Genomic DNA, 27961 nt, shown 5'->3' on the forward strand with positions numbered 1-27961 from the left:
TCATACAGCTTCCCTTTGGAGAGACATTTGAGGATGCAGGCCTGAGCTTGTTCATCTTCACCTGTCAACCCTGGATGGTAGTAGAGGGATTATTTGGGCGAGGCTGGGAGTTGGCTGCCTGGATTGAGTCCAGTCCTGGCTTTGTGACGCAGACAGCTCATTGGACTTCAGTTTTGTAGCTGTAAGATGAGAATGATAAGTTTGGGAAACAAATCTGAGAAATAATTGTGCAACATGTTGTACACGTGTATGAGGTTGAATCATGGGCAATTGTCATTCTGATGGACCTAAATTGGCTGATTATTGTCAGTTTTCGTTTTCAACTCAGCCCATAGTAGACATTTTCATCTAGATCACTGTTTACCAACTAGGACCATATGGCTCCTGTGTGGTCCCAGGTGAAAATCACATACACTGGGACTTGGGGATTCAACTACGAGGGCAACCAGAAGGACAGAGGGGTCATAGGAAGGCCAAAGGGGACATAGTTGGCCTCTCACTGCTGTTCCCTACCCCTGGTGATAAGATGATGGTCCCATCTTTTTACCAACTGGAGGCTGCAACGCCTGTCTTCCTCCTGACAAATCAGTTCGAAGATCAAAACCTTGATTTGTATAAGAGGCAGAGGGGATTTCTGTGTGTGCACAAAAAGGCCTGGTTACAAACAAGAAAAACCATGAGACAGACAGACAAAAGCTAAGCAAAGATGATCAAGTGAATATCTTGTTAGTTTGGTTTTTCTGTTTGTGGCCACACCCTGCAGTGCTCAGGGGTTATTCCAGACTCTGCACTCAGGAATCACTTCTGGCAGCCTGTGGGGATCATATGTGATGTTGGAATAGAACTTGGGTTGGCTACATGCAAGGAAAGCGACCTACCTGCTGTACTGTCTCTCTGGCCCAGGAGGAGGCTGAGTTGCATGGGGAGTTTCTGAGAGAATGGGCTCGAGAGGCCCCCAGTCCCAGGCGTCCTGCTCCATCTCTACAGGAGACACACTTAGCTGACCTTTCAGCGCTGCTCCTCAAAGTTCCCCTGGACTTTGTAAAATCAACTCAGCTCCTAGAAGAAAATCATTCAGGCCTTGTAGTCTTCAGAAGTTCTTGCAGAGTTCCAACCTCAAAAACTGGCCTGTGCAGTCCCCCAAGTATCCTCTCTGTGTCCTGGGTTTCCTGCCTGACATCCTTGTTCCAGACCTCGGATCCCCACCCCATTGTCCCAGTGTCTTTTTCCTTATTTGAACTGTATGCACAGGCCAGCTAGCTGTGTAGACAATTCTACCATTTCGTGACAAGAGGGTGTTATATCTGTGCCAGAATTTTCTGGAAAATGTCAGAGTTCCCAGCCAGCCAGAAACTGTCCTTTCCTGTTTGGATGGCCAGCCAGCCCCACCCCTTAGCTGCCCAAAGAGTTCCTGTTTCCTGTAGGAGGGACACTCTCAGCTCTCACTTCTTTACCCAGCAAAGATGACAGACATGTCCCGCATAGTTGAACTCAAATAACCCTTCCTCTTCATTATCTTGACCGTTCCCTGATTGCTCATAATTCAGCTATTTCTGAAGGAGGGAATAGACCTCTCCTCCAGAGACCACTAATTACATACTTATTGTACATGATGTTTCATTTTTTGTAATAATATTTTGTAGGGTTTTAAAAATATATTTAAAAAAAACACAGCCACTGTCCAGTGAATGAACCATGGGTTCTTTCTCCTCTCCCCAAATAAAAGATCTAATAGCAAAACTCAGTTTAGAAGTTATAAAATTCCATTCCCATCCCTGCAGGCCCTTATCCTAAAGTCATCACTACTGAAACTATCGAAACTTTCAGAAAATAAATTTTATAAGTTTATGTCCACGCCACTTTTGTGTTGCTGTACATCATAGCACTGATTCATTATAACCCTATTTGCCTATGAAATATTTTTCTAAAAAGTAATTTTCCCATACGAACCAATCCGTAATCTCCTATTTAGGTTCCTAATATTTGTTCTTGGCAACTTTCAACTGTGTAAGCTGAGGACCTGAGGGTTGCTCGTGGCAGGCTTCCTAGGTTTGGTGCCTGGGCCCTGCTGCTTGTGATCCTGTTGCTACCACGGCAGCAGCACAGCCAGTGTGCAGCTCTCAGTAAACCCTGTAGCCGGGGTGTGCCAACCTTCCTCATGAAAGCAGAAGGAAGGGGAGCTGTGCGTTATAGTGTTATGAGCTACAGACATCATGTCTGACTTTACGTCCCTATGATTTACATATTTCATAACTGGAGGTTTGACCCATTTCACCTGCCCTACCATCACCTTTGACATCTATCAGCATATTCTCTTGATCAGTGACCTTGGTTTTCTGTGCATCAGATTTGATTTTGAATACACTTATAAGTGAGACCCCCACAGTGTTTATCACTCTCTGACTTACTTCACTCACTTAGCAGAATTGTCACAAAACTAAGATTTTGTTCTTGATGACTGAGTCGCTCCCCATGTGTAAATATATCACAACCTTTTGTTGAGGTGGATTGGGAAGGTGGGCTTGGGCCACATCCTACCATGCTCAGGGTTCTTCTCCTAGGGAATCGTGCAGTGCAGGGCATCAGACTAGTGGGCTGTGTGCAAGGCTAGAGCCTTAACCCCTGCACCATCTCTCTGGTCCTTATCACAGCTTCCTTCTCTGTTCATTCATTCATGGGTACTTAGGTTGTTTCCTTGACTTGACTGTTATAAATAATGCTGAAAATATAACTATAGGGTCCATTATATTTTTGAGTATTTTGGTTTTCTTCAGATGGATACTCAGAAGTTGAATTGCTATATCAAATGATAGTTCCATTTTAGTTTACTTATTTTGAGACACCCACATACTGTTTTTCATAGTTGCTGGGAAGATTTACGTTCCTACCAACAGTACATTAGGATTCCCTTTTTCCTTATCTTTGCCAGTTTTGGTTATTTCTTCTATTTGATAGTCATTCCTACAGGAGTGAAGTGTTACCTTATTGTGGCTTTTATTAATAATTAGTGATGGTGGCCTTCTGTTTGTCTCCTTTCGAAAAAGTATCTTTTCAGATCCTCTATTTTTCAACTGAATTTTGATTTTGATTTTGATTTTCCACTATCTAATAACATCACTGTCGCCTTCGTGAGGTTGACCAACTGTAGAAAGGAGAGATTGAAGAATAAATCTTGAAGGGAAAAATGGACGAATAAATCACGGTGGGACTGGCCGAATTTAAGGAGCCGTCCCCAGTGCTGGCTGCCAAGAAGTCATCTTCATTGCATCTGCTTGATGACAGCCTCCAGAGTGATTTGTTCCATAAAAGCCCCCTCGAGTACTGGCATACACACAAAATATGATGTGCTAATATTTCCATCTCAGCTAAACCTTTCATTTTTCTCTTCATATAACTCCAGATTTTGTCCTATTATTTATACATATAGGTCAGTTTTTATTGATATAGAATATTCCAAGATGTGAACACTTTATAACTAATTAGCAATTTCTTAACCATTAGATATTTTGGTAATTTCTAGTTTTTGACTTTCAGAAATGAATGGCCTTTCACTAATTTACTGCTAATGCACACATGGTATATTTGACGACAAGGTCGTGCACAGTAAATTGATTAATAATAAGTGCACTTAGCCACATTAGAATGTAATCTTTTGACATATTCTCCACCCTGGAGATTGGCTCACCTCTCAGCCTGAGATGCTTTCTCTTGCCTTTTGCCCCACAGAGAAGCTCCTGTTCTCTTCTGAACATGCATCCCTCTCTCTTTCTCTCCCCTGGCTCTTCTCTAAGTAAATTTCTTTAAATAAGACTATTTTACTTCACTAGGGAAAAAGTGTGGTATTTTGTTTCTAGATATCAATGAAGCATTTATTGAGAAACAGCCCATTTTATCAAAGGCCATTCTATTAATTTATTATTTTTTTTTCTGCGTTGATATCTACCCATTGTTAATAGATATCTAAAAATCCAAACATCTTCCTATTCCAGAATAAGTTCTATGTAATGACTGATCCTGAATAACATCATTTAAAATCTAAGAATTCTGTGTTCACCGAATTGTCTGTTGTATGAATGTGTGTGACCCTGTACACCTTAGCAGTAGATGCTAGCCTTCTGAAATAAACAAAAAACATTTTCAAGAGATAAAAATGAACAAATGCGTTCTGACATTGTCCCTAGTGCTAGGGAAGGCCCCGCTGCCCAGTGCCGTCCGGCCCCTGCTGTGGGCTGGACTCCCACGCACGCGCCTCCTCCTGCGGCCCCCGGCCCCGTGCGGCTCCCTTCTCCGAGAGAGCATTCTTTCCCCAGCTCCCACACACCATCTGCTTCTCTTTGAGTCATGAGATGAGAGGATCCTTTCCATTATCTTGGCACATGGCACCACACATGTTGTTGGTGTTTCAAATGTGCTGCAAATCTCCTCTTGTGAAGAGGAAGCCATGTCTGTCTCATTTGCCTCTTTCCAGGATGAAGTCATGAGTATTTTTGCTGCAGTAGAAAAAAGTTTTCTTTTCTTTTCTTTTTTTTTTTCTTTGCATTTACCTCCTTTTGCTTCCCATCAGTTTCAGATATTCTCTGTATGGTATGTGCAGCTGTGTGACCACCTGCATGCCGTGTAACCACCTTATCCCCAAGTCGAGAGAGACCCTTTAACCTGGTTTCTTGAAGCTGTCTGTTCGGGTACATTCCATGTGTAGAGTTCTTCCCCCCTCAATCCCCCACCCCCACCCCCGCACTGTCTTCTGCAAAAAAAAAAAAAAACAAAGAAAGCCTTGTGTTACTCACGCCCTATATTCTAAGTAAATCTATCCCCCAGTATTTGTGCTTGAATAAAATTCAATTAAATTTCCTTTCATTCATTCTGTTTTTAGTCAGAATCACCCCCCTCTATTCTAATTTTTCTAGACCAGGACTCCATAGCAAGCCTATTGACTCAATGGGAAAATGGCGAATATTTTACTCGCTAATGCTGTAGTTTAAAATAGGTTCAGGACTTTTTATCTCTTAAAAATCACGGCATGCTAGGGTTTGCGACGACCCTGGAAGTAATTTTCCGTCCCTTCCATATCTGTCACTTCTACCTTGGTCACTCGTGGCTCCCTACCAAGAAAATGCTTCCCTCAAGAATAATCCATGGTGAGACCAGCCTTCCTCAGCTGAGGGACAGTCCATGGTGAGACCGACCTTCCTCAGCTCACGGCTTCCACCTTCCCCCAAGCCTGACCCAGTGCAGCCGTGTCCAGACATAATCCATATTTCTTAACTCTTGTTTCTTTTCCTGGCCACTAGGCTATGGATTTTGGTTAAATTTGTCATAGGAGCCGCAAGTTTGGGAGCATGTTTGCCTTTTGGGGCCCAACCCTTGATTCTAGTCAATCACAACGCCCTCTCTAAATGCAGTGCCTGAACAGCACTCAGGCTGTACCTGTGAAGAATTGGTAAGGCAGCTGTTGCTCCTGCTCTGTTGATTGGATGATTGGGATGGGGGTGGGGGTGGGGGAGGAGGAGCATTAATCCAGTTTCTACTCCGCTTTTTAAACTCAATATCATATAACTTCTCAGTGCAGTTCTACTGCTTCAAATCCCATAATTTTTGTTCCCTCCTCAGTAACACTTTTTGAGTGCTTCTGTAAGCACAATACAGACATCATCTTGTCAGATGCCTCAGAAAGACTGTGGAACCACCTTCCTTCCATTTGATAAACAAAGAGACATGCAGGAGTGTGTTAAGGAGGGGAGCTCTGAGCTCACTGCTCTCCAGCTGCTGACTCTAGCGACAGAAGCACTTCCCGTCATCTCTCGCTCTTCCCACCGGCCTTTGCACCACACCAAACATCAGTTCCCACAAATAATGCATGAGTCCCCCGTAGCAATGCTTGTTATTCTTGTAGAGCCTGAACTCCTTGACGGCAAATAACTCTTACAGTTCCATCACCCTCTCTTCCTTCACTCCAGACATCACTTCAGAAGACCTGTATATTGCACCAGGTATTTGCCACTAGTACTGACTCCTGCTGAGTGTTTGTTTTCCTTCTGGGTAACAATTTGCATTTCCAGGCCTATTTGCATTTATTTTCCCCCTTTCTTCAGTACCCCATCTTAATCTTTGGATGTATGAAAATCCACCTTTATCAGATAAATGCAGGGCAGTGTAGGGGCATGAGCTGCTCCTTGAAGCTGTGGTTTGAGGGCATCAGGGTCCTCTTAAGGGCAGACAGGAGAGAACTTGAATGTGAGTGCTTGCTCGCTCTCTCTCTCTCTGTCTCTCTCTGTCTCTCTCTCTCTCTCTCTCTGCTCTCTCTCGTCCTCGCCCTCTCTCGCTCTCCATCTCTCTTTCCCCCTCCCTCCCTATCTCCCTCTCCCTCTCCCTGTCTTTCCCTCCCTCCCTTTCGCCTCCTCTCCTTCCTCTCTTTCCCCTCTCTCTCCTTCCCTCCCTCCCTCTCTCTTCCTCTCCCTCCAACTCTCTCCCCTCCCTCCACCCTCACTTTTCCTCTCTCCCTCTCCCTCCCTCCCTCCCTCCTTCTCTCCTTCCCTCCCTCCAACCCTCTCCCTTCCTCTCCCCATGTCCCTTTCCCTTCCTCACCCTCACCCTCCCTCCTTCCCTCACCCTCTCCCTCCTTCCCTCCCTCCGTCTCTCTCCCACTCCACTCCTCACTCCCCCTCTCTCCCTGTCTCCCTCTCTCTACCCCTCTCTCTACCCCTCTCTCCCTTTCTCTCTCCCCCCTTTGTCTCTCTCTCTCCTTTTCTCTCTGTTCCTTTCTCTGTTGTTTTTTTTTTCATGTAGGAGTACTGCTATTTATTCAGCCACCAATTAGCTGCTTGAATTGGGCATGAACTCCACCTTACTTTTTGTTTTATTTTTTATAATTTTATTTATTGAATCACCATGAGAGCAGTTACAAACCTTTCGGTTTTAAGTCTTGGTCATACAACGAAACACCCGTACCTTCACCAGTGCCCATTCTCCACCCCCCAAAACCCCAGTATACCCTCATCCCACACCCTCCCCCTACCTGTGGGGCACATGATTTCCACATTACTCTCTCTCTACTTTGATTACATTCAATATTTTGACACCAGACCCACCATTATTATTTGGGATTTTACCCCAGCATTCAGATCTGCCAAAAAGGCAACAGTAGACAATTTGTTTCTATTGCTTGTTATGAATAACATATGATGTAGTGTGGCTGCAGTAGTGGCTACACAATTTTGAAATTCCGAAATTTTAACAATTAAATCCGGAAGGATTTTGGCCAAAACCTGCTGAGTTCCGAGATTTGTTCCTGAGTCTCTTGGATCATGGCTGTTAAGCAGCTTGATCAGGAGCCAGAAAGGCCTTTTGTAAAAGGCAGGGACTCAGGGTCTCCTTGGGATAGGGAGGAGAGAGCCGGCTCCACCCCATCCCGTGAGGCCCCGCGTGTCTCGTCACTGTGGGCCCAAACCTGACTGTCCAGTGGTCTCTGGAAGATGGCGGCCACGAGGTCGCCAGGGGGAAGAGGCTAAGGCATGAAATCTATTCCCACCTGGGGTGGCCCAGCGCCGGTAACCTACTGCAGGGACTGGACGCATTTCTGCCAAAAGCTGTTGGGTTTCAGGATTTGTTTCTGAGTCTCTGGGATCATGGCCATTAAGCAGTTCGATCAGGAACCAGAGGGGCCGTGTCTCCAATTATATAGCTGACCTGGAGGTGGTTTGTGGGTGTGTCTCCCACATACCTAACTTTTGGCTGTTTACTTTCTTAGTAAACTTTGCCCCAAGTTTTGGGGTCTGGCCAAAGGCACAGCAGCAATTTTGGGGTATCTGGAAGTCTGAAGGTGTCATGAGGCTGCTGATGCATTCGCCTCACAGGTATAGATTGACCTGCTGGCGACACCATACCCCCAGTCTCCCTTTCTCTTTCTCCATCTCTCCCTTTCTCTCCCCACCCCCTCCTTCTCTCCCTCTCCCTGGTGTCCCCCCCCCCCCCCACATTTGGAAGCCTGGTAGGTCTGTTAGGTGATGACTCTTCCCTCCATTGAGTGATTGGTGCTCTCCTCTCCTCAGAAGTGCCCAGTCTGCCACTTGCTTCTTGGACCTGCTGCCCCCAGACCCCCCATCTGTGCTGTGCAGACTCTTTCCTTGGTCTTTGTCCTTCCTTCAGCCCAGCACCTGCTCCTCAATGTTTGCTCTGTAAGCGATGAGCTTAGAACCGCTCAAAGCAACAAATATCTTCTCATGTATTTTGATTTTAGCTCATTGCTGAGGCTTTGCTGTAACACAATTACATTTTATTAAAGGAAATTGAAAAAATACTGAAAACTGTTGAGCCCAATGGAAAAAAACCCTGAGAGACAATGAGACATTGTTTTCAATTCTGGTGTTTCCATAGCCAGAATAAGTCTCCAGACCCCTGCATTCATTCGCTCCTGTATGCCTCAGTTTCCCTTCTCTGTGAAATAAGAAAATTGAAGCATGCAGCTGCTAAAGTTCTTGTCTCCTCAATGTAACAGCTCCTGTGACTTCTGTGTTTGTTTCTGTGCTTCTCAAATGGCTCCTGCATATAAATATTTCCTAAAGGAGCCTTAATTACCATCTGTAAATTAAGAGACACGGATACATTGGGGCTTTCAGAATTTGAGGGGTGGGGGTGGTTCCTAACTCTTCCAAGTAAAACTGCATTTTTCCATTGCATTTCCCAGTCTACCATTCGTACCAGAAGAAAAGTGTATAGGTTGTTAAATAATTCATACTGGAGCTTAAATTGCTTGAGGGTCTGGCAAGCTTTAATCTTGGAAAAGATAATATAAAATGTTGCCAATAGTCAACCTCAGGTTGCCAACCCAAATATAAATCCCTCCTTGTTCCATAGATGAATTTATAATGTAAACTGTTTTAAATTATACCCTATATGATTCAATAGAATTAAGTGCCTTTTGAGGAACTCTAAAAATAGGAAATAAGACAATATTGTGACCTAATTAGTTAAGAATGTCCTGTATTTAATGAAATTTTTTCTGCATCATTTTAGACCCCATAAAGAGAAAACGGGCCATGTGAATGACTCAGGGTCATCTGTCGTCAAACACGGGCTCAATCCAGAGAAGGTCTTCATGCAGGTCCATTACTTAAAGGTGAGTACATCCATGCACAGAGACCAGTGGGCGCAGATCTCCTATGGTCCGCATGGATACACTAAAGTTTAGTAGCGCCACACAGACCTGTTTTGAAAATCATCAGCATTGTCATGACACGTAGGTGGGTTCTCTGACAGGTAGTTAAAGAACTCCATGCCCCCCAAAATGAGGCCAGCACATTTAGCTTATTGTCTGTGTTTTTATTCTTTTAAATAGAGGCTGCCCCTAGCTGTGCTCAGGCCCGACCTTGCTGGGGCTGAGGTGAACCCTGCATGTCTTAGCCGTTGCCCCGATGTGGAGCTCACTCCTAGAGGCCACCTGTGGAAGGATTAGAGGAAGTAGAGCCCTTGTCTTCCCATAGCTGCCCACTCGCTGCTCCACAGCAGCTTGGGAGAGTGGGAGCTGACAGGAGTGACAAGCTGGGAGCCTTTCCACACAGGGGGGAGAGGCCAGGCTGAACTTTTGGCTCACAGGGGCCGTCCCCGGAAACCAAGGGAAAACACAGAGGAGTTGAAAAAGCAGTCACCCTTGACCTCCAGCCCGGCCTGGCTGGAGGGGCAGCTGGGGACTGCCCAGACAGCTTTGGAATTCATACAGGTCGTCTGGTGGGGCTCAGGGCTGGCTGTGAGACAGATCTCACTTCTCCCCTCTTCCCTTTCTTCTAGGGCTATTTCCTTCTCCGGTTCCTCACCAGAAGACTTGGAGATGCTGCCTACTTTACAGTTTTAAGAAAATTTGTGCACACGTTTCATGGGCAATTGATTCTTTCCCAGGTGATTTATGGGTCCCCAAGAGACCACAATTGGTGGGTTGTGGCATGTGGGGGATGGTGTATTAAAAAGTAAGGGAATGATTATTTATGACTTAATGTAGTAAGAAAAATAGAGAAGTCGATGGAGTAGACACAGGCAAGCGGTAATTCGGGAGAATGGTGAGCCTGTAGTTTGGGAACAGACCGGAGCCCAAAGCTGCCCTGCACCAGCGCTGTGGACATTTGTGTCTTCAGGAGCCTTAAAAACAAAACTTGGCAGAACAAAACAATCCACAGTTCCTTCCCTGGAATCATCTCTGCAGGCTTGTTCCTCCTAATCTTCCAGTCTCAGCTGTGAAGCCACAGTTGAGTGCCCTGGGCCAGAGGGAGAGGCATCGCCCTGTTCTCGTTTCCATAGCCTGCATCAGCAGTGCCAGTCTTCCTGTCCTTTGCTTCCAGACCCTTCCTTCCGTGTGTGTGTTAGATAGGACTGCCCAAGCTCTTCGCTGCACCAGACATAGTATTTGACTAATGTGTGGCAGGGCACCATCTAGATTTCAGAAATAGATTCAGAGCAAGGTACCACGAAATATTAAACAAGCTGATCACAGAACTGTCAGGGAAAGACCCCATCACCTTACACAGATTTGGAGCCGAGCTGCAAGTAGCAAGAAGGTAAATGAAGAGATTCTGAAAACAATCCTTGTAGCACACACAGAACATATGAAGGCTGCAGGATATTTTGACATCTGGCAACTATGTTCATGTACAATTTTGATGTCACATTATTAAAAAATCTGCATATAGAACATGAACACCTGTGGAGGAAATGATGTAAGTGTAGCAAGAGTAGATGGCTGTCTCTTACCTCTGCTTTCTTTTCATTCCTTTGAAGGGTTAGTCAGGAAGGGCTCCCAGGGTTTTCGGAAACACATTTGAACCTTAACTCAGCGGTCCTATGTGCTTGGTGGACTGGCTGTGCCTGGCTCCCCCTGTCAAGACCCAGAATTGAGCGTGTGCATTGACTGCTGCCTTGGCTCCCATAGGGCTCTCAGTGCTTCCTTCTCCATCTTGTACACTTTCTCTTTGGTGATATTCTTTTGAACAACAGTCTTTTTTTTTTTTAATGTAGGTCTACTGCTCTTTACTCAGCCACTGATAAAGCTGACTAAAGTGAGCATGAGCTCCACATTACATTTTTTAAAAAAAATTTTATTGAATATCCATGAGATAGACTATTACTATGGTTCGTGATTGGGTTTCAGTCAGTGATCCAGCACCCATCCCTCTACCAGTGTACATTTCTCACCCCCAATGTCCCCCGTTTCCCTCCCACCATCCCCCAACACCCCATTCCCCACCTCCAGCCTCCCTCTGTGGGAGGCACTTTTCTTCTTTCTCTCTCCTTTTCCTTTTGTGCATTATGGTTTGCAATGCAGGTACTAAGAAGTCATGGTGTTTGTTCAGGGCGTTCAGTAATTTTATCAGGAAGGTGAAGCTAGAGTAGCTTTTTGACTGGTGGTGGCTCTGGGGTGTGGATGGGACTGCCGAGGCTTCTTCCAGAAGAACAGGGAGGTAGGGGGAGGTAGCATCAAGAAAGCCTGGAGATTTCAGTCACAAAACCCGCATACCTAAATCTTCAGCAGATTACATCTTAGTGAGGACTGCCCTGAGACAGTGGAGTCTGGCTGGGGGTACGGTGGCACTTTTGGATTGTGACAGCAAGAGGTTGCCAGGGATTCTGCTTGGTCCAGCTCCAGGCTAACGCACCTCTGGTTTACCGTGATCTGTTCAGCCTTGTGCGGGCCTGAGATTGCAGCTTTTGATCACTTTCGAGATTTATTTATGATATCTGAAGCAAGGCTGGTAGAAGCGCTTACCTGGTGGCGCTGGAGTTGGTTTGTGGGGGTGACTGCCAGTGCTACTAGGAATATAGGGAAGTGTGGGGGAGGTAGCCCACCCCATCCCCAAGAAAGCCTAGAGATTTAAGTCACAAAACCCGCATACCCAAATTTTCAACAGGTTAATATCTCAGTGAGGTCCGTCCTGAGACAGTGGAGTCTGGCCTGGGGCATGGTGGTGATTTTGAATTGCGGGAGCAAGAGGTTGCCAGGGGCTCTGCTTGGGCAGGCCCCAGGCTGATCCATCCCCCTCCAATTTACCTCAGTCAGTTCAGCTTTGTGCGGGTCCAAGACTAACTGCAGCTTTTGCTCTCTTTCAAGATTTATTTATGGGTGTCTGAATCAAGGCTGATAAATGAGCTTGTATAGCTGATCTAGTGGTTTGTGGGCATGGCTCCCATGTAGCTAACTTCTGGCCATTTAATTTCTCTGGAAACTTGGTCTTGAGTTGTTGGCGTCTAGTTAGAAGCACTGTGGCAATTTTGGGGTGTTGGAAAGCCTGAAAGCACCAGAGGCTGCTGATGCTCTCGCTCACAGGTACAGGTTTACCTGCTGGCAGTACCATATCCTTGAAAAAATAGTCTTGTTATTTTCATAAGTTTTATTGAGGTGATTCACATATCTTTGTCACAAAACTTACCCTTTTAAAATACTCAAATCAAGGCCAGAGATAAGATAAGGTGCCTGGAGATAAGATAAGGTGTTAGCCTGGTAAGCAGCTGCCCGTATGAGAGCTGGCCCCTCCTTGGGCTCCCTGGGCACCACCAGGGTCACTCCTGACCACAGAGCCAGGACTATCCTCTGCACAGTACTAGTGTTGACCCAAAAAACTCATAAACAAAAAGGATACATCAGTGGCTTTTAATATATTCACAAGATTTTACAGTCTTCATCACTAACTTCAGAATATTTTTATCAACATCATGAGAAGAAACCTTATTTAAAAAATCATTAAAAGAAGCCTCACATCTGGTGGTGGCCACTTCCCTGTCCACCTACCCAGAGCAGACCACCACTCACCTGCTTACTTTATTCTGCATTTGCATATTCTGGACATTCTCTAAAACTACAGCCATAAAATACACTTATTCACATATAACATATACTCACAGGTGTGCATATATGTTATATATAAACACTATTTTTTTTAACTAATTCCAAGGGCTGGAGCGATAGCACAGCAGGTAGGTCATTTGCCTTGCACGCAGCCAACATGGCCAATCCGAGTTCAATTCCTCCGCTCCTCTTGGAGAGCCCAGCAAGCTACCGAGAGTATCTTGCCTGCATGGCAAAGCCTAGCAAGCTACCCGTGATGTGTTCGATATGCCAAACACAGTAACAAGTCTCACAATATTACTGGGCCTGCTCAAGCAAATCGATGAACAATGAAAGGACAGTGATAGTGACTAATACCAAAAAGAAGGCATTTTTATTAGTGCAGTAAGATGGGTTCTTTCTTTTTATCTTTTTTGATGTAGGAGTACTACTTTTTATTCAACCATTGATTAAGCTGATTGAATTGGGCGTGAACTCCACATTTTATTTATATATATATATATATATATATATATATATATATATATATTCACCATGAGATACAGTTAGAAAGCTTTCATGTTCGAGATTCAGCTGTACAATGATTAAATACCCATCCCTCCACCAGTGCACACTTTCCACCACCAATATCCCCGTATATTCCCACCCCCCCCAATCCTTGTCCTCTCTCTGTGTCCATGGCAGGCAATTTCCCCAATACATTCTCTCTACTTTTGGGCACTAATCCATTTGGGGATTCAATTGGGCATCTATAAATACTACATCTGTAGTCTTATTTCTGTCTTCTTTCACTTAGCATAATATTCTCAAGATTCGTGTTGTGGAACATACCTAATATTTCATTCCTTTTTTTAAAAAAAATAGTATTTTGGGGGGGGTGAGGTCATGTCTGGTGGTGCTCAGGGTTACTCCTGACGCTGTGCTCAGTGATCACTCCTGGTTGTGCTCAGATGCACATATACAGTTGCAGGGGTCAAACCAGGACAGCCCCATGCAAGACAAGTACCTTATACCCTGTCCTATCTCTCCAGTTCCTGTTTTTCTTTTTTTTTTTTAATGGATAAAAGTTTTAAAATCAATTATATATTCATGAGTTTTGCTTTGATTTGAAACTTTATTTTTTTTTCTTTTGGGGTTACACCCGGCAATGCACAGGGGTTCCTCCTGGCCCTGCTCTCAGGAGTTACTCCTGGCAGTGCTCAGGGAACCATATGGGATGCTGGGACTCGAACCCGGGTCTGCCGCGTGCAAGGCAAACGCTCTACCCGCTGTGCTATCTCTCCAGCCCCTGATTTGAAACTTTATTGGTTGGATTTTACTATTAATAAAGAACATTTACTGATTCTTTGATTCCTGAGTTTTTTAGGTACTTGATAATGTTTACCTCTTGCACTTCATTTGAATTGCAATTCATGTATAAAATTCCTGGAGCATATTTTCATTTTCTCAGAACTTTATAAATGTTGCTCAGTTATTTCCGACCATTAAGTGCTGCCGCTGGGTGCTGGAGAGAGCTCAGTGGGCTGGCGTGCAGCTTCACGTGCAGGCAGTCTGGATTCCATCCGCAGCACCCCGCACCCTGTTCACCACCTGGAGTGACCTGAGCGAGAAGCCAGGAGTAGTCCCCAGCACTGCTGGGACTACAGATAAATAAATGCTGCTTCTGGAACTTCTGAGGTCAGTCTATTTTTTTTGTACTCTGTACCATTCAGATGCTAGAGGTTTTCGGTTTGTTTGTTTTTTTATCTTAAAAGTTTAGTAATTAAGCTTTTGAGTGTGTGGTGCTCTCAGTAGTGTTCAGGGGACCCAGTAAGGCCAGGGGTAGAAGCTGGGCTTCCCATATGCAAGCTGCACCCGACGCCTGGCGCTGTCTTCCTGGCCCCCAGAGCTTAGCGAAGTAATTAGAAAACAACTTGGCGTCTGCGAGTCTGCGCCTGGGTCTCCTGGAGACTGAAGCACGTTCGGAGTCACAGTTCTCCTTCCTCTTTCCAGTGAACAGTTGCATGTTTGAACACACTCACTTTTCCCCTGTGGGGCTCTGGGTTTCAACTTTTCTTTATGTCATGTCGTTCTTCATCCTCCATACTTGTTTTTTTTCTACTTGTCTTTTGTGGCATATTATGAACTTAAAAGCATCATTATTTTTATTGTTACAATTATTTTATGTCAATATTTATATTAAATTGTATGAACTATTAATATAAAACAGTATTGTTATGTTGTTTTCCTCGTTTCTATCTTATTAATGATCCTAGACCATTATTTTTTTGGTTTGTAATTTGTTTTCTTTCTTTGGAATCTCCCTTTTCATCTAATGTTGTTTTGTCATCTTTGAACTTTGATTTTACTGACTTTATTTATGTTCTTACTGTATTATTTTTTTAATTAATTTTATTGGTAAAAGCAAAAAAATTCAAAATTCTTCTATTTCCTGGATTACATTTTCATTAGACAAGGTTTTTTGTTTTCTGGGTTTGGGGGGCAGGGGGGATGGGGTGCATGCTGGAAATCAAACTTACCCAACCACAGTACAGGATGTTGGTTATTATTATTTTTTTTCCTTTTTATTGAGGAGTTGTCACTTATAATGGTATTAATATTAATGTCTTAGCATCCAGTGTTACTGTGCCAGAGATCTAGTGTCCATCCAACACTGACTTTCCTATAGGATCAGGCACGAACGAGGATGTTCACTCTCACCCTTGTTACTAAACGTAGTATTGGAAGTCCTAGCCACAGAAATTGGGCAAGAAATTAAAATCAGAAAGGAAGTCAGTGGTTCAGAGAGGAAGTACAGCCCACCTGACTTTAATCCCCACCACTATACACGGGCACATGGTCTGCCCCACCCCTCAAGCTGCAGTCTCTAGCCCAGAGCTTGGGGGCCCCCTCTCAGCAACGTGGATGGTCAGAAGCACCCACCCAATAGAACCTGTTTTCCTGTTTGTTATTGTTGTTGTTTTGGGGTCACACAGGGCAGTGCTCAGGGCTCTGCACTAAGGGATCACTCCTGGCAGGACCCATGTGGTGCTGGGGATTGAACCCAGGTTGGCTTTGTGCCAGCAAATGCCCTTCTATCACTTTCACTCCTAGCATTCCAATAGTGTGACCATGTACTATCACACTGGCTCCTGGTTTCCTTATTGGGAGAAAGTCTTTCTGCCTCTGTGCTGCTGTGCCTTTGGATGCAGTTGGGAGGGCTGGTGCCTGTCTCAGCCCGCAGCTGCTGCCCCACGGCTCCTGTGATGGGCTTGCTCGTGCTGCTCCCCAAGCTGGTGCAGAGGCTGCAGATGCAGACCCGTGGAAACCCGCAGCACCTGGCCTTACCTAGCTTTGCTTCCGTGGCAGGGCCGGGAGTGCGAGTCATTAGGTCTGGGACACAGGCCCGCAGTGGGCAGCCTGTTAGTCACCACTCTCTCCCGTTGACGTCCTCTGTGAACTCCATGGAGAATTTTGTTTTTAATTCTCTTTTGGGGGGTGTAGTTTTCGTTTTGGAATCTGGGCACCATCTCAAATGTTTCCCTTCAGTGCTACCTTGACCTGTCCCTCTAAACATGGCTTTCCTGGCTGGCCATGTCTGTCTGTATTTTTTTCTCATGTGTAGTGAACATTACCCTGGATTGTTTTCCTTCTTAGAGATGCTTTTATTTCCCCTGACCAACAGTTTGTAGTTTGACTATTATGCATGGGTGCTAAGAGGCAGAACCCCACTGGGCCTGTGGGCAGTTTTCTTGAATTAATTACTCTTGACATTTTTTTCACATTTTTTTAAAGATTGAGGTTCTGTGATAAACAGTACAGTTAATGATGGCTTCCCATGTATGTAATTCCTCCATAAAAGCCAATATCAGCATACCACCTTCCTCCCAAGGACCCCAATAGCCCTCCCCAAATCAGTAGTGTGGATCAGCTCTGTTTGTGTTTCACTGGCCTTTTGTTGCTGCTTTGCTGTACATATTTAAGCCCCATATCTGAGAGAGATCATTCTATATCTGTCTCTGTCCTTCTGACTGACATCACTCAGCATGATACCCTCCCATCCATGTTGCTGCCAATTACATGCTTTTGTTCTTTATCAGGGCTGGAGCGATAGCACAGTGGTAGGGCGTTTGCCTTGCACGCAGCCAACATGGCCGACCCGAGTTTGATTTCTCCACCCCTCTCTGAGAGCCCGGCAAGCTACCGAGAGTATCTCGCCCGCACGGCAGAGCCTGGCAAGCTATCCATGACGTACTCGATATGCCAAACACAGTAACAACAAGTCTCATGATGGAGATGTTACTGGGCCTGCTCGAGCAAATCGACGAACAATGGGAGTACTGTGACCGAACCGTGACTGTTCTTTATCAAAACCACATAGTATCCCATTTTGCAGATAGACCACGTCATCTTGATCCATTATTCTGTAGCTTGGCTCTTATGCTAAGTGTGTTGATGAACATAGGTGTGCGTATATCTTATGGAATTAATGATTTTGTCTTTGGGGGATAGATGCCAAGAAGTGGTATTGCTGGACTGTATTGTATGGGAATTCTATTCCTACTCTTTGGAAAGACTTCCACATTGCTTTCCCTAGAGCTGAACCTGAAGACATTCCCACCACAATGGATGAGGGCTCCTGTCCCACCACAAGTCCACCAGCACTGACTGTTTCCTGACTTTGTGATGTGACTTTGCCATTCCCACTGGGGTGAAATAGTATCTCAATGTTCTAACTGTTGAAATTTTACTGAGTGTTCCCAGCCAGAATTCTCTTCATTAATTCAGCTCTGACTGTTTCCCAGCTGGGGGTACTTTCTCAACACTGTATTTCAATATCACCTTAGACTAGAACCCAGAGAAACCAATAAAGAATGTTAGCCTCACTTTATTTTTAAAAAATATTTTTAAACTTAGTCACCTTGAAGGGCTGGAGTGATAGCACAGCAGGTAGGGCGTTTGCCTTGCATGCAGCCAACATGGCTGACCCGAGTTCGATTCCTCCGCCCCTCTCAGAGAGCCCAGCAAGCTACCGAGAGCATCTCGCCCGCACGGCAGAGCCTGGCAAGCTCCCCGTGACGTATTCATTATGCCAAACACAGTAACAACAAAGTCTCACAATGGAGACGTTACTGGGCCCGCTCGAGAAAATCAATGAACAACGGGAGGACAGTCGCCTTGAAATTACAGAGTTATTCATGATTGGGTTTCAGGCATATAATGTTTTGACACTAATCACTACTTCACCAGTGTCCACTTCCGCCCACCAATGCCCTCCTCACAGCATTCGCCTACCACCAACCAGTCTGCATCTACAAGAGACTCGATATGTATTTAGGGGTTGGAATGCTAGCACAGTGGGTAGGGAATTTGCCTTGCACATAGCAGACCCGGTTTGATCTGTGGCATCTCATTCGGTCCCCTGAGCACCACCAGGAGTCATTGCTGAGTGCAGAGCAAAGAGGAAACCACTTGTGGCCCAACGACCAAAAGATTTTTTTCCTTAATTTTTTAATTAAAGAACTGTGGTTTATAAAGTCATTGATCATTGAGTTTTAGCCATATAGTAATCTAGCAACAATTCCACGCCTGACAGTTCTTAGCCAAACAGGTCAGTGGTTTTCTGTGGCCCAGTGTGAGGGCCCTGGTGGTTGAGGGGCTGGTGGACGTGGTGCCTGAGGCCCCCTGCATGGTTGGCATTGCCCTGTCCGTCTGTGCCTCTCAGGAGTCTCCAAGACTGAACCCCCATGCTGGCACACGGTGCGCAGACCAGCCTGGGGTGAGCAGCGTTCACGGCAGAATTCTGGACTCCCTTCCCAACCCCACTTGTCCGTAATTTTTGCATCATCGTTTCTCCAGCCCTGATGAAACTGCTCTCACTGTAAGGTTTTTCCTGAGGAGAAGAGGGCATCATAGTCAAGGTTTAGTTTAGTGCATGATAACCGCTCAGTATCTGTATTGCAAACCATAATGCCCAAAAGGAAAGAGAGAGAAAGAGACAGAGACAGAGAGAGGGAAAGTACCTGCCATAGAGACAGGCTGAGGGAAGGGTGGCAGGAGGGCCACTGGGGACATTGGTGGTGGGAAATGTTCACAGGTGGAGGGGCGGGTGTTGGAACACTGTATGTCTGAAACCTGACTGTGAACAGCTTTGTAACTGTATCTCACGGAGATTGAATAAACATAAATGAATAAATAAGTAAAAATGAAACGAAGGTTTAGTGCATGTGACATTTCATCAGAATGCTTAATTTCCTATCATTTGGAGAGAAGGAAATTTCAAAAATGTTTAGGGATGTTTTCTCCCCTTCAATTCCTTGTTTTTGTTGTCACCATGGTGCCCATGGTTTGCATGACACTGAACAATTCATTGGTGAAGCTCATGCAGGGACCCACAGTGGAGTTTGGGTGCTTGTGAGCTTTCTCACTGGGACCTGCCCTGTTGTCCTGTGCGCTCACACTTAGGATGCTCCTGCTTGCTGGCCAGTGTGCCAGATGATAGCCTGGTGCTCAGGAGATGGCACAGCTGCTTCAGTTTTGCTTTTGGGTTACACATGGCGATGCTCAGGGGTTACTCCTGGCCCTGAGCTTGGGGATCACCCCTGGTGGTACTCAGGGGACCAAATGGGATGCCAGGGATCGAACCCCGATTAGCTGTTTGCAAGACAAACGCCCTACCCACTATACTATCTCTTTGGCCCCTTCTCGCCGATTTTCGATAGAGTTGTTTGGTTTTTGTCATTGTTGAGTTCTATTCATTTCATTTCATTTCATCATCCTGTTAATCGTCGATTGCCTCGAGCAGGCCCCAGTAACGTCTCTTTCATCCTAGCCCTGAGATTATATTCACGGCTCTTTAGGAGAATGAGACCCATCATTGTTACTGGTATTTGGCATATTTGGTAGGCCACGGGGAGTTTGCCAGACTCTGCCCTGTGGGCAGGCTACATTCGAAAGCCTGCAAGTTTGTCCAAAGTAGGAATGAGATAATAAGATGTCATAAAGAAAAGTTTTGATAAGATGTCGCGCGGAATCCAGATCCCGGAACCGCGCGGCCGTTGAGTTCTATGAGTACTCTATATAGCTTAACTATTTGCCCTGTTTCGATATGTGGTGTGTGACTCTTCTCCCATCCAATAATTTTTTTTCCATGTTAGCTGTAGCTTCTTTCACAGTGGAGAAACATTTCTGTCGTGATGTTTGTTTTTGCTTTTGCTTCTTTGCCAATGGATCGAATCATTACATTCAGAGCCGAGGTTGATATCATAGAGAGCGCTGCCAAGTTTTTCTCAATGTATTTTATCGATTTGGTTCTAATCTCAAGATCTTTAATTCATTTTGAATTAACTTCTGCGTATTGTGTGAGATTGGAATCCAGTTTTGTTTTTTTCACATGTGACCATGCAATTGTTTTCCTGTGTTGGAGACTCTGTTCCACTTATACCCTGTTTTCCCTTTTTCCTTTCTCATAATTAACTGTCAAATGGCAGGATCTTTGCCACTGGGCTGTCTATCCTCACACCCCACCCCACCCCAGCCAGCCCCTGCCTTGCTGTCCCATCCCTCCCCCCCCCCCCCCCCCCGCCCCGGCTGCCACTCTTGCCGGTTCCAAGTAATGCATTCTTTTTGTTTTGTTTTGTTTTTGAGCCACAACCAGCAGTGCTCAGGGCTTCCTCCTTGCTCTGAACTCAGGGATCATTCCTGGCAGGCTCAGAGGACTGGATGGGGCGCTGGGGATTAAACCTGGTTGGCCTCATACAAAGCAAATGCCCTACCCACTCTACTATCTCTCCAATCCTGTGATGTACTTTAGCTGGAGTGTGGACTTATAACAACTACCCAGATAAACTTTCATCCCAGGATGCTTTGTTTGCTTCTGCTTGTTGCCTTTGGTTCTAATGTTTGTTTCAGATGTGCTATGGCAATCTCCCAGAATGAGTTGAAGGAAACTCCTTTTTTTCAATAAACGTTTGGAAGACGTGTCTACAAAATATTAAAAATGAGTAAGAGAATTGAAAAGAAGTGGTAAGGAAAGTAGTCACAAAAGATGCTTTTTGTGTGTTCTTGGGACAAACTCAGGGGTTGCTCCTGATGATGCTGGAAGGATCAAGCGGGATGGAGAGCAAAGCCAACCTCATGCAACTCTACACTCTGTCTCAGTGGCCCACAGAAGACATTTTTCTTATGCCATTCTGTCAGTGTGAGTGAGATAAGGCTTCTGTTATGAGTCTACTCCCAGAGTATATGCCAACTTGCCAAAAGAACTAGGGAAAACAAACAGTTCAGAAGAGATTGCATCTATGAAAGGAGTGGAGAGGACCAGTCGGGTTGATTCAGTCGCATGAAGTCAGCCTGAGTGAGATAAAGAAGCTCTTTGAATTCCTGGAGCTCATGGCAAGAAGAGTGTCTGTCTAGCTACTGCAGGTGAATGTTCATAGAGCCTGTGGAGATACAGGCCGTTTCTTAGAGATGCTCAAGGGTTGGGCTTTGAGACCTAGTGGAATGCCCTCAACCCGCTATCCCAGCTGGACTGGCAATGTGGAGCCTGAGCCCTGCCGCAGGGAGGCTTGGTGGTGGTGGGGGGGGCGGGGTGCAGGAAGAGGCGGGGCTGCCTGCTGGGAGCTGAGACTTCCTGCACAGCAGAGGGGGCTTATGGGCACTCCTCAACATAACAGAAAGTTCTTTCAAGCTTGTGCTCTGTAATTCTGTAAAGAAAGATCTAACTGTAACTAGAAAATGCAGAAGGGCAGAATTAAGGTTAACTCTGAATTTCCTGCTCCTCATGCAATTAAATTCCCCCCTTGCCACTGAGTTAATACAATTTTCCACCACATAATTGAGCATAAATTACTGGACAAATATGGGATAAGTTTATATGGGCTATGAGGAGATATGAAGTGAAATTAGTAATAAATTACCATTACAGTACTTGAATTTTGAAAGTATTGTCATTAAGTCAATGAAATATTTGGAAATATATTGATTAAATTGTAATTGATAGGCAGCTGGAGAGAGCATGCGGGAGTTGGGGTGCGTGCTTGGCATGCAGCTGAGCCCAGTTTGACCCCTTGAACCCTTTGTCTCCAGGCATTTACATTGGATCACAACATTGGTGAAGAATTGATCAGGAGACACCCCTGGTCTCCCTGAGCACCCCAAAAGTCCAGGCTCTTAAAAACTATGGTTGATGAATATATAATCTAAAAGGTTATACAAAATAATTATTAAAATTTTATTTTAAAAGAGCTTTGGCTTTTTATTCTCCATCTTCTTACTGCAATTATTAGGAAGCACTCAGATGTCAGATGGGAGCATTTTCTTTTTTTCTTTCCTTTTTTTTGTTTATATCTTCTTTTTGAGTCTCACCTGGTGATGCTCAGGGGTTACTCCTGGTTCTGCACTCAGGAATTACTCCTAGCAGTGCTCAGGGGATCATATGGGAGGGTCCCTCTGTCGCATATCCTCAGCTCTGGTGGTTGTTCCTGCTGATGAGTGCATCTCTGGTATCTCATTGTTGTTTAGATTTGTATTTCCTTGGTGATTGGCGATATAGACTCTTTTTAATGTGTCTTTTGAACATTTATATTTCTTCTTTGAGGAATCAGATCTTAGAAGACCCTTTTGAGGTCCAAATACTGGAGAGTTCAGTCTATGTTTTACACAATGTGTTTATGGGTTCTGGTCTAATTTCTAGGTCTTTGATCCACTTTTGGACTAATTGTTATGTATTGTATACGATATAGATCCATAAAATCCTCTGATAGTTACCACGGGGTCTCAATTCTAATCCTTTAATTTGTCTCCTATCCTTAGGCCAGTGCCATGTTATTTTGAGTGATAGCACAGCGGGTAGGGCATTTTCTGAGCACACGGCCAAACTGGCCAACCCAGGTTCGATTCCTCGGCCCCTCTCGGAGAGCCGGGCAAGCTACCGAGAGAGTATCTCGCCTGCCTGGCAAATCCTGGCAAGCTACTCATGCCATATTCAATATGCCAAGCACAGTAACAGTGTCACAATGGAGATGTTACTGGGCCCGCTCGAGCAAGTCGATGAACAACGGGAGGACAGTGACAGTGACAACTTTATAATATAGCTTAAAGTCAGGGACTATAGACCAGAAAGATAGTACAGCAAAAGAGATAATACTTATTTTGTATGCTGCATCTCAAATTTGATTCGCTGGCACCACACATGGTCCCTGGTCACTTCCAGAGTGAGCCCTGAGCATCACCATGTGTGGCCCAAAACACCACCCCCACCTCCACACCCCCTACAAGTAAAGGAATGTGATACATCCCAACTTTTTTTTAAAAAGATGGTGTTGGCAATTTGTGGTGTTTATGCTTCCAAACTGATTTTAGTATTGTTTGTTCTCATTCCTTGAAGAACATGGTAAGTGTTTTATTGTTGTTCTTGCCATTGCTTGGGCCATACCTGGCAGTGCTTCTGGTGGTACTCAAGAGACTCTGTGTGGTTCTGGAGATCTAACCAGGTCAGTCACAGGTGACACAGCATCCTACTGGCTGTACTCTTTCTCTGGTCCTATTATAGGCATTTTTTAATGCTTTTTTAAAAAAAATTTTATTTATTTATTTTTTTAATGTTTTTTTTTAATTGCAGGATTTCCTTCAAATGATGTTGGAGAACATCCCTGAAGAAAAAAGGTAAGAACCATTTTAGAATCAAAGAGTCCAGTTTTAATTTTAATGTAGAAAATGGCTCTGCCTTGGAAAGTTCACTCTTGGCCTGTGGTCAGTCAAGCTGACTTAGAAAAGGGTCTGCGTGGAACCAGAACTCACGGAAGCCCTGGAACCAGGAGATCGAAAGTGCAGGTAACCAGCCAAGAGCAGCCTGCTCTTCTCTACTGCTGTGGCAAAGGTGGAGAGGAAAGTTCCAGAAGTTAACAAAACTCTAGTACGTGTGCTTTTTGTGAGGAGACACTGTTTACTTGAAGGTGAACATGTAGTGAAGTCCTCAGAGCCTGGAATGTGAGGTCAGTCCCATCCAGGTTCTAACCCCACTTTAAATTTGAAATTTAGAGTGATTCACTCTTCTCTTCAAATTTCATTTTTCTATTACCTTTGGGAGGGCTTTAGGGGATTAAAGATAACATGGGGAGAGTGGGTGCTCAGTTAATGACTGAATATAAAGGTAAAGGTAAAGGCCCTCCCGTTGTTCGTCGATTTGCTCGAGCGGGCCCAGTAACGTCTCCATTGGAGACTTTGTTGTTACTGTGTCTGGCATATCGACTACGTCACGGGGAGCTTGCCAGGCTCTGCTGAATATAAAAATATATATTTGTATTATATTATATTTATGGGCTGGAGCAATAGCACAGCGGTAGGGCGTTCGCCTTACAAGCGGCCAACATGGCCGTCCCAAGTTCGATTCCTCCGCCCCTCTCGGAGAGCCCGGCAAGCTACCGAGAGTATCTCGATATGCCAGACACAGTAACAACAAAGTCTCCAATGGAGACTGTTACTGGGCCCGCTCGAGCAAATCGACGATCAACGGGAGGGCCTTTACCTTTACCTTTATTATATTTATATTATATAATATATCTGGACGAGCCTCATGCATGAAGGAACCGGCAGAGGAACCCAGGTGTGCGGGACCTGAGGCTGAGATCTCCAAGCCTGCTCGGTTCAGGACTGCGCCTCCTCCACCCAGATGCCCCATCTTCCAGTAGCTAGGCAGTTACACTCACCAACTGCTGTGTAACCCCATCAACGGCCAAGATCCAGAGACTATAAGACCAAACTCTCAGAAGTGCGAGGCCACATTTGCAGCCACGTGACCTCTTATTCTCTAGTTCTCACTCTTAGAGAACCTGGCAGGCTACTGAGAGTATCCTATCCGCATATATGCCTGACAGGGAACTCCTGTAAAGGTGATTAGAGGCTGCCCCAAAGCCTCCATCCCTCTTTAAGAGCCCAGCAAGCTACCTACCGAGAGTGTTCTGTCCGCATGGCAAAGCCTGGCAAGCTACCCCTGGCGTACTCGATATGCCAAAAACAGTAACAATGATGATCCTCATTCCCCTGACCCTGAAAGAGCCCACAGTAAGCCATCGGGCTACACTAGCACGTGACAGGGACGTATGGAGATGTTACTGGTGCCTGCTCGAGCAAATCGATGAACAGGGTGATAGTGATATAAATATATACTTATATGTACTTATTTTCCTCTTTTGTATACATTCCTTTGTGTACATATATGTAATATGTATATATATATATGTATAAGGTAAAGGTAAAGGCCCTCCCATTGATCGTCGATTTGCTCGAGCGGGCCCAGTAACATCTCCATTGGAGACTTTGTTGTTACTGTGTCTGGCATATCCAATACTCTCGGTAGCTTGCCGGGCTCTCCGAGAGGGGCGGAGGAATCGAACTCGGGTCGGCCATGTTGGCCGCTTGTAAGGCGAACGCCCTACCCGCTGTGCTATCGCTCCAGCCCTGTGCTATTCTATATATTCCTCTTTTGTGTACCAGGCACTTACAGGACTTCCATAAAGTGTTTTCATTCTCATCACAGTACCTTAACCACCATGACATTCGTCATCGTTGTGACTGGGAAGTCACATATGGAGACGGATCACTCATTCTGTCTGGTGCATTATTTCCCCCTTGTTGTCCCAGCAGGACTAAGCCCTGACTGAGCACTGATGGAGCTTGATGGGAGGGGCAAGCGTGTGGTGTCTGAGAGCTGTGCTCCGGCGCTGGGACTTGCTCCCACACTGCCTGGTCAGTGCTCCTAGAGCTGAGTCAGATTCCTTCCCCCCACCCCCTTCATTTGTGTGTGGATTGTGTGGAGTCGGATTCTTGCAGCTCTTCCCTGCCTCCGAGCACAGAGGCCTAGGGAGGAAGGAGATGCTCACTCTTGCAGCAGTGGAGTTTGAGATCAGCTGACAGAACCACAGAGGTCTCAGACCAGACTCACTTGATGTCAACCGCCTCCTCCTTACTTATTTCCTATCTTAGTTTAGCCTTCTAAAGCAAACATTCTGGAACATAATTTCTGGTAGCAAAATCGGTATTTGAATGCTAAGATGGAGAAGAGGGCACATCTTGAGAAAACAAACATTTTTAATTTCTGTTCTTTTTTTTTGGCCAACCCTATGATGCTCAAGGGTTTCCTTTTGGGTCTGTGCTAAGGAATTATTCCTGGCAGTGCTCAGGGGACCATCCAGGATGCCAGGATTGAACCTGGGTCTGCCGCATGCAAGGCCAGCACCTTCCTTGCTAGCCTGCTGCCCCGCCCTGGAGAGCAGACATCTCTGGAAAGAGACAGGACATCCCACTTTCCTCTGACCAATAGTTTAGCTCATGTTTTTGTGCTTATAGTAGATTTGCAAAGATTAAAATGAATCTTCGCACAGAAAGACATTTAGAACCATGTGAAGCAAACACACCCATGCTGCCTTGTCTATTTTAAGGTGGTCTTCACTGAGGAGACAGTTGGTACTGCCGAGAGACGCAGGCAAATGCAGAGAGAATCAGGAGCTGAGATACCCAGGAATGGTCTGGAAGCATTGGCTTTTGCCTGGCTTTTGTGTTTAAATTCTCCATCTCCCACATCACTTCTCAGAAGTATTTTTTGTTTTTTTCCTTTTTTTTTAATCACTTGGAAACCCACACATAAGCAATAACAATAACAGTCCCATGTTATTCAGTAAGTTCCTGTACTTCTACCACTTCATTTTCATGCCATTTGGAAAGAAATCTCATCCACAAAGGTTACGTGAAACATTAGTAATTGGCCCAGATAATTAGCTTTCCAGGAGGTTGATCATAGGAAGTATGGCTTATTTTGGAAGGTCTAAGATGTTTCAATTTACGTCCTTTCTTTTGAGGAGATATTGACTTTCTTCTCAGGAATATTTCATCAGATGTGACCATTCTTTTTTAGATTAGTAATAACAGATTACCTGCAAGATTTGTCTTTCACTTTTGTTTTATATCTGTGTTAGAATAACATTTTAGGTCCTCTGAGAGAATGAACCGTTTCCTTAGCAACTGTACTTAAATATTACATTGTATTAAGATGTTCCTTGAGGCCAGGGAAGTAGGTGGCTCACAGGGTAGCACAAAGGTCTCAAATGTTCCAGGTTCTGAGCCTGAACATTGTGGGCCTTCTGGATACCACTTGGTGCATGCTGGGTGGCCCTAGTGGACCAGCCCCAGGCCCCCCTTCATCCCAAATTATCGCTGGGTGGAGCCCCTATGCAAACTTTCTAAGATTTTTAATTAGTCTTTTTCTGAGTGGTGACATTTTCAGAAGAACTTTTGAGGGCACAAACAGAGCGATTTTCTTGGATGCAACAGAGTACAAATAAATTCATTTGAGAGACCTTTTCTCTTTTTATCCTCTTCCTAATGAGGTTGCGGTGTTCCTCTGGATAGTGTCACATCTGTGGCTCTTTGGGGGTTACTGGATTGTGTCACTGTGTTGGCGAAGTTGGCCTGCCGAGCCCACCGTGGGCCTGTTGCCAGCGAGGAAGCTGAGCAGGATCCTGCTCCACGGTAGTCTCAGAGCACGTGCGGCTCTTCACAAGGGTCTTACTTTGGCAGGTTTTAACTCTAACCTCCCCCCTTTACTTTTCCAGCGGGGTAGGGTCTGTGGGCCCCTCCCCAGTAACAATACTTGGTGTCTCAGTGCTCGGGTCAGGCAGGTCAGCACTTTTGAAAATTCCTCTAAGAGATTAAGGTATCTGTACTTCAGCAAACATCTGGGAAAATTACATACCACACATATATATAGGAGAGGCCGGGGGCCTGTCCCCATGGCTCCTGTTTGACTGAGCTCAGGGTGACCGTAGCGATGCTTAAGGACCTCCAGGGATATCCTAAGCAGAGCATAGGGGGCTTTGTGGGGCTAGCTCAGGCAAGGTGCATCCTAACTCCTGTATTATCTCCCCATTCCCGGAACAGATTTGGAAACTGTCCCTTTTTTGCAAACTGGTCTCAGAATGCAGCCCTGCTGTTCAATAAACTGTTTGCTCTCGTCCCTATGCAACACATTGTCCCAATTCTCTCCCGAGTCCCCAGGATCCCCCCACCCCCCACCTCCAGAGGCTCTCCCCTCTGGCCCTGGTGCGGGCTGATGTTCACGCACGTCAGATAGGACCAGGACCAGTTTTCCAGATTTGTTTT

The 27961-nt window shown here is 45.2% G+C and overlaps 1 protein-coding gene across 5 annotated transcripts in view; it reads left to right on the forward strand.

Moving 5' to 3' along the window:
* The window catches only part of AOPEP (aminopeptidase O (putative)), a 384314-nt gene that overhangs the window by 256308 nt on the left and 100045 nt on the right, over positions 1-27961 (forward strand). For all 5 annotated transcript variants that reach the window (XM_056127530.1, XM_056127531.1, XM_056127532.1 and 2 more), the window contains exons 8-10: positions 9013-9115; positions 9784-9891; positions 23427-23470. In XM_056127530.1, coding sequence (XP_055983505.1) covers positions 9013-9115; positions 9784-9891; positions 23427-23470 — 255 coding nt within the window. The remainder of the gene's footprint in view (positions 1-9012; positions 9116-9783; positions 9892-23426; positions 23471-27961) is intronic.

This window comes from Sorex fumeus, unplaced genomic scaffold (assembly GCF_029834395.1).
Source record: "Sorex fumeus unplaced genomic scaffold, SorFum_2.1 ptg000063l, whole genome shotgun sequence".
Classification (NCBI taxonomy): Eukaryota; Metazoa; Chordata; class Mammalia; order Eulipotyphla; family Soricidae; genus Sorex; species Sorex fumeus.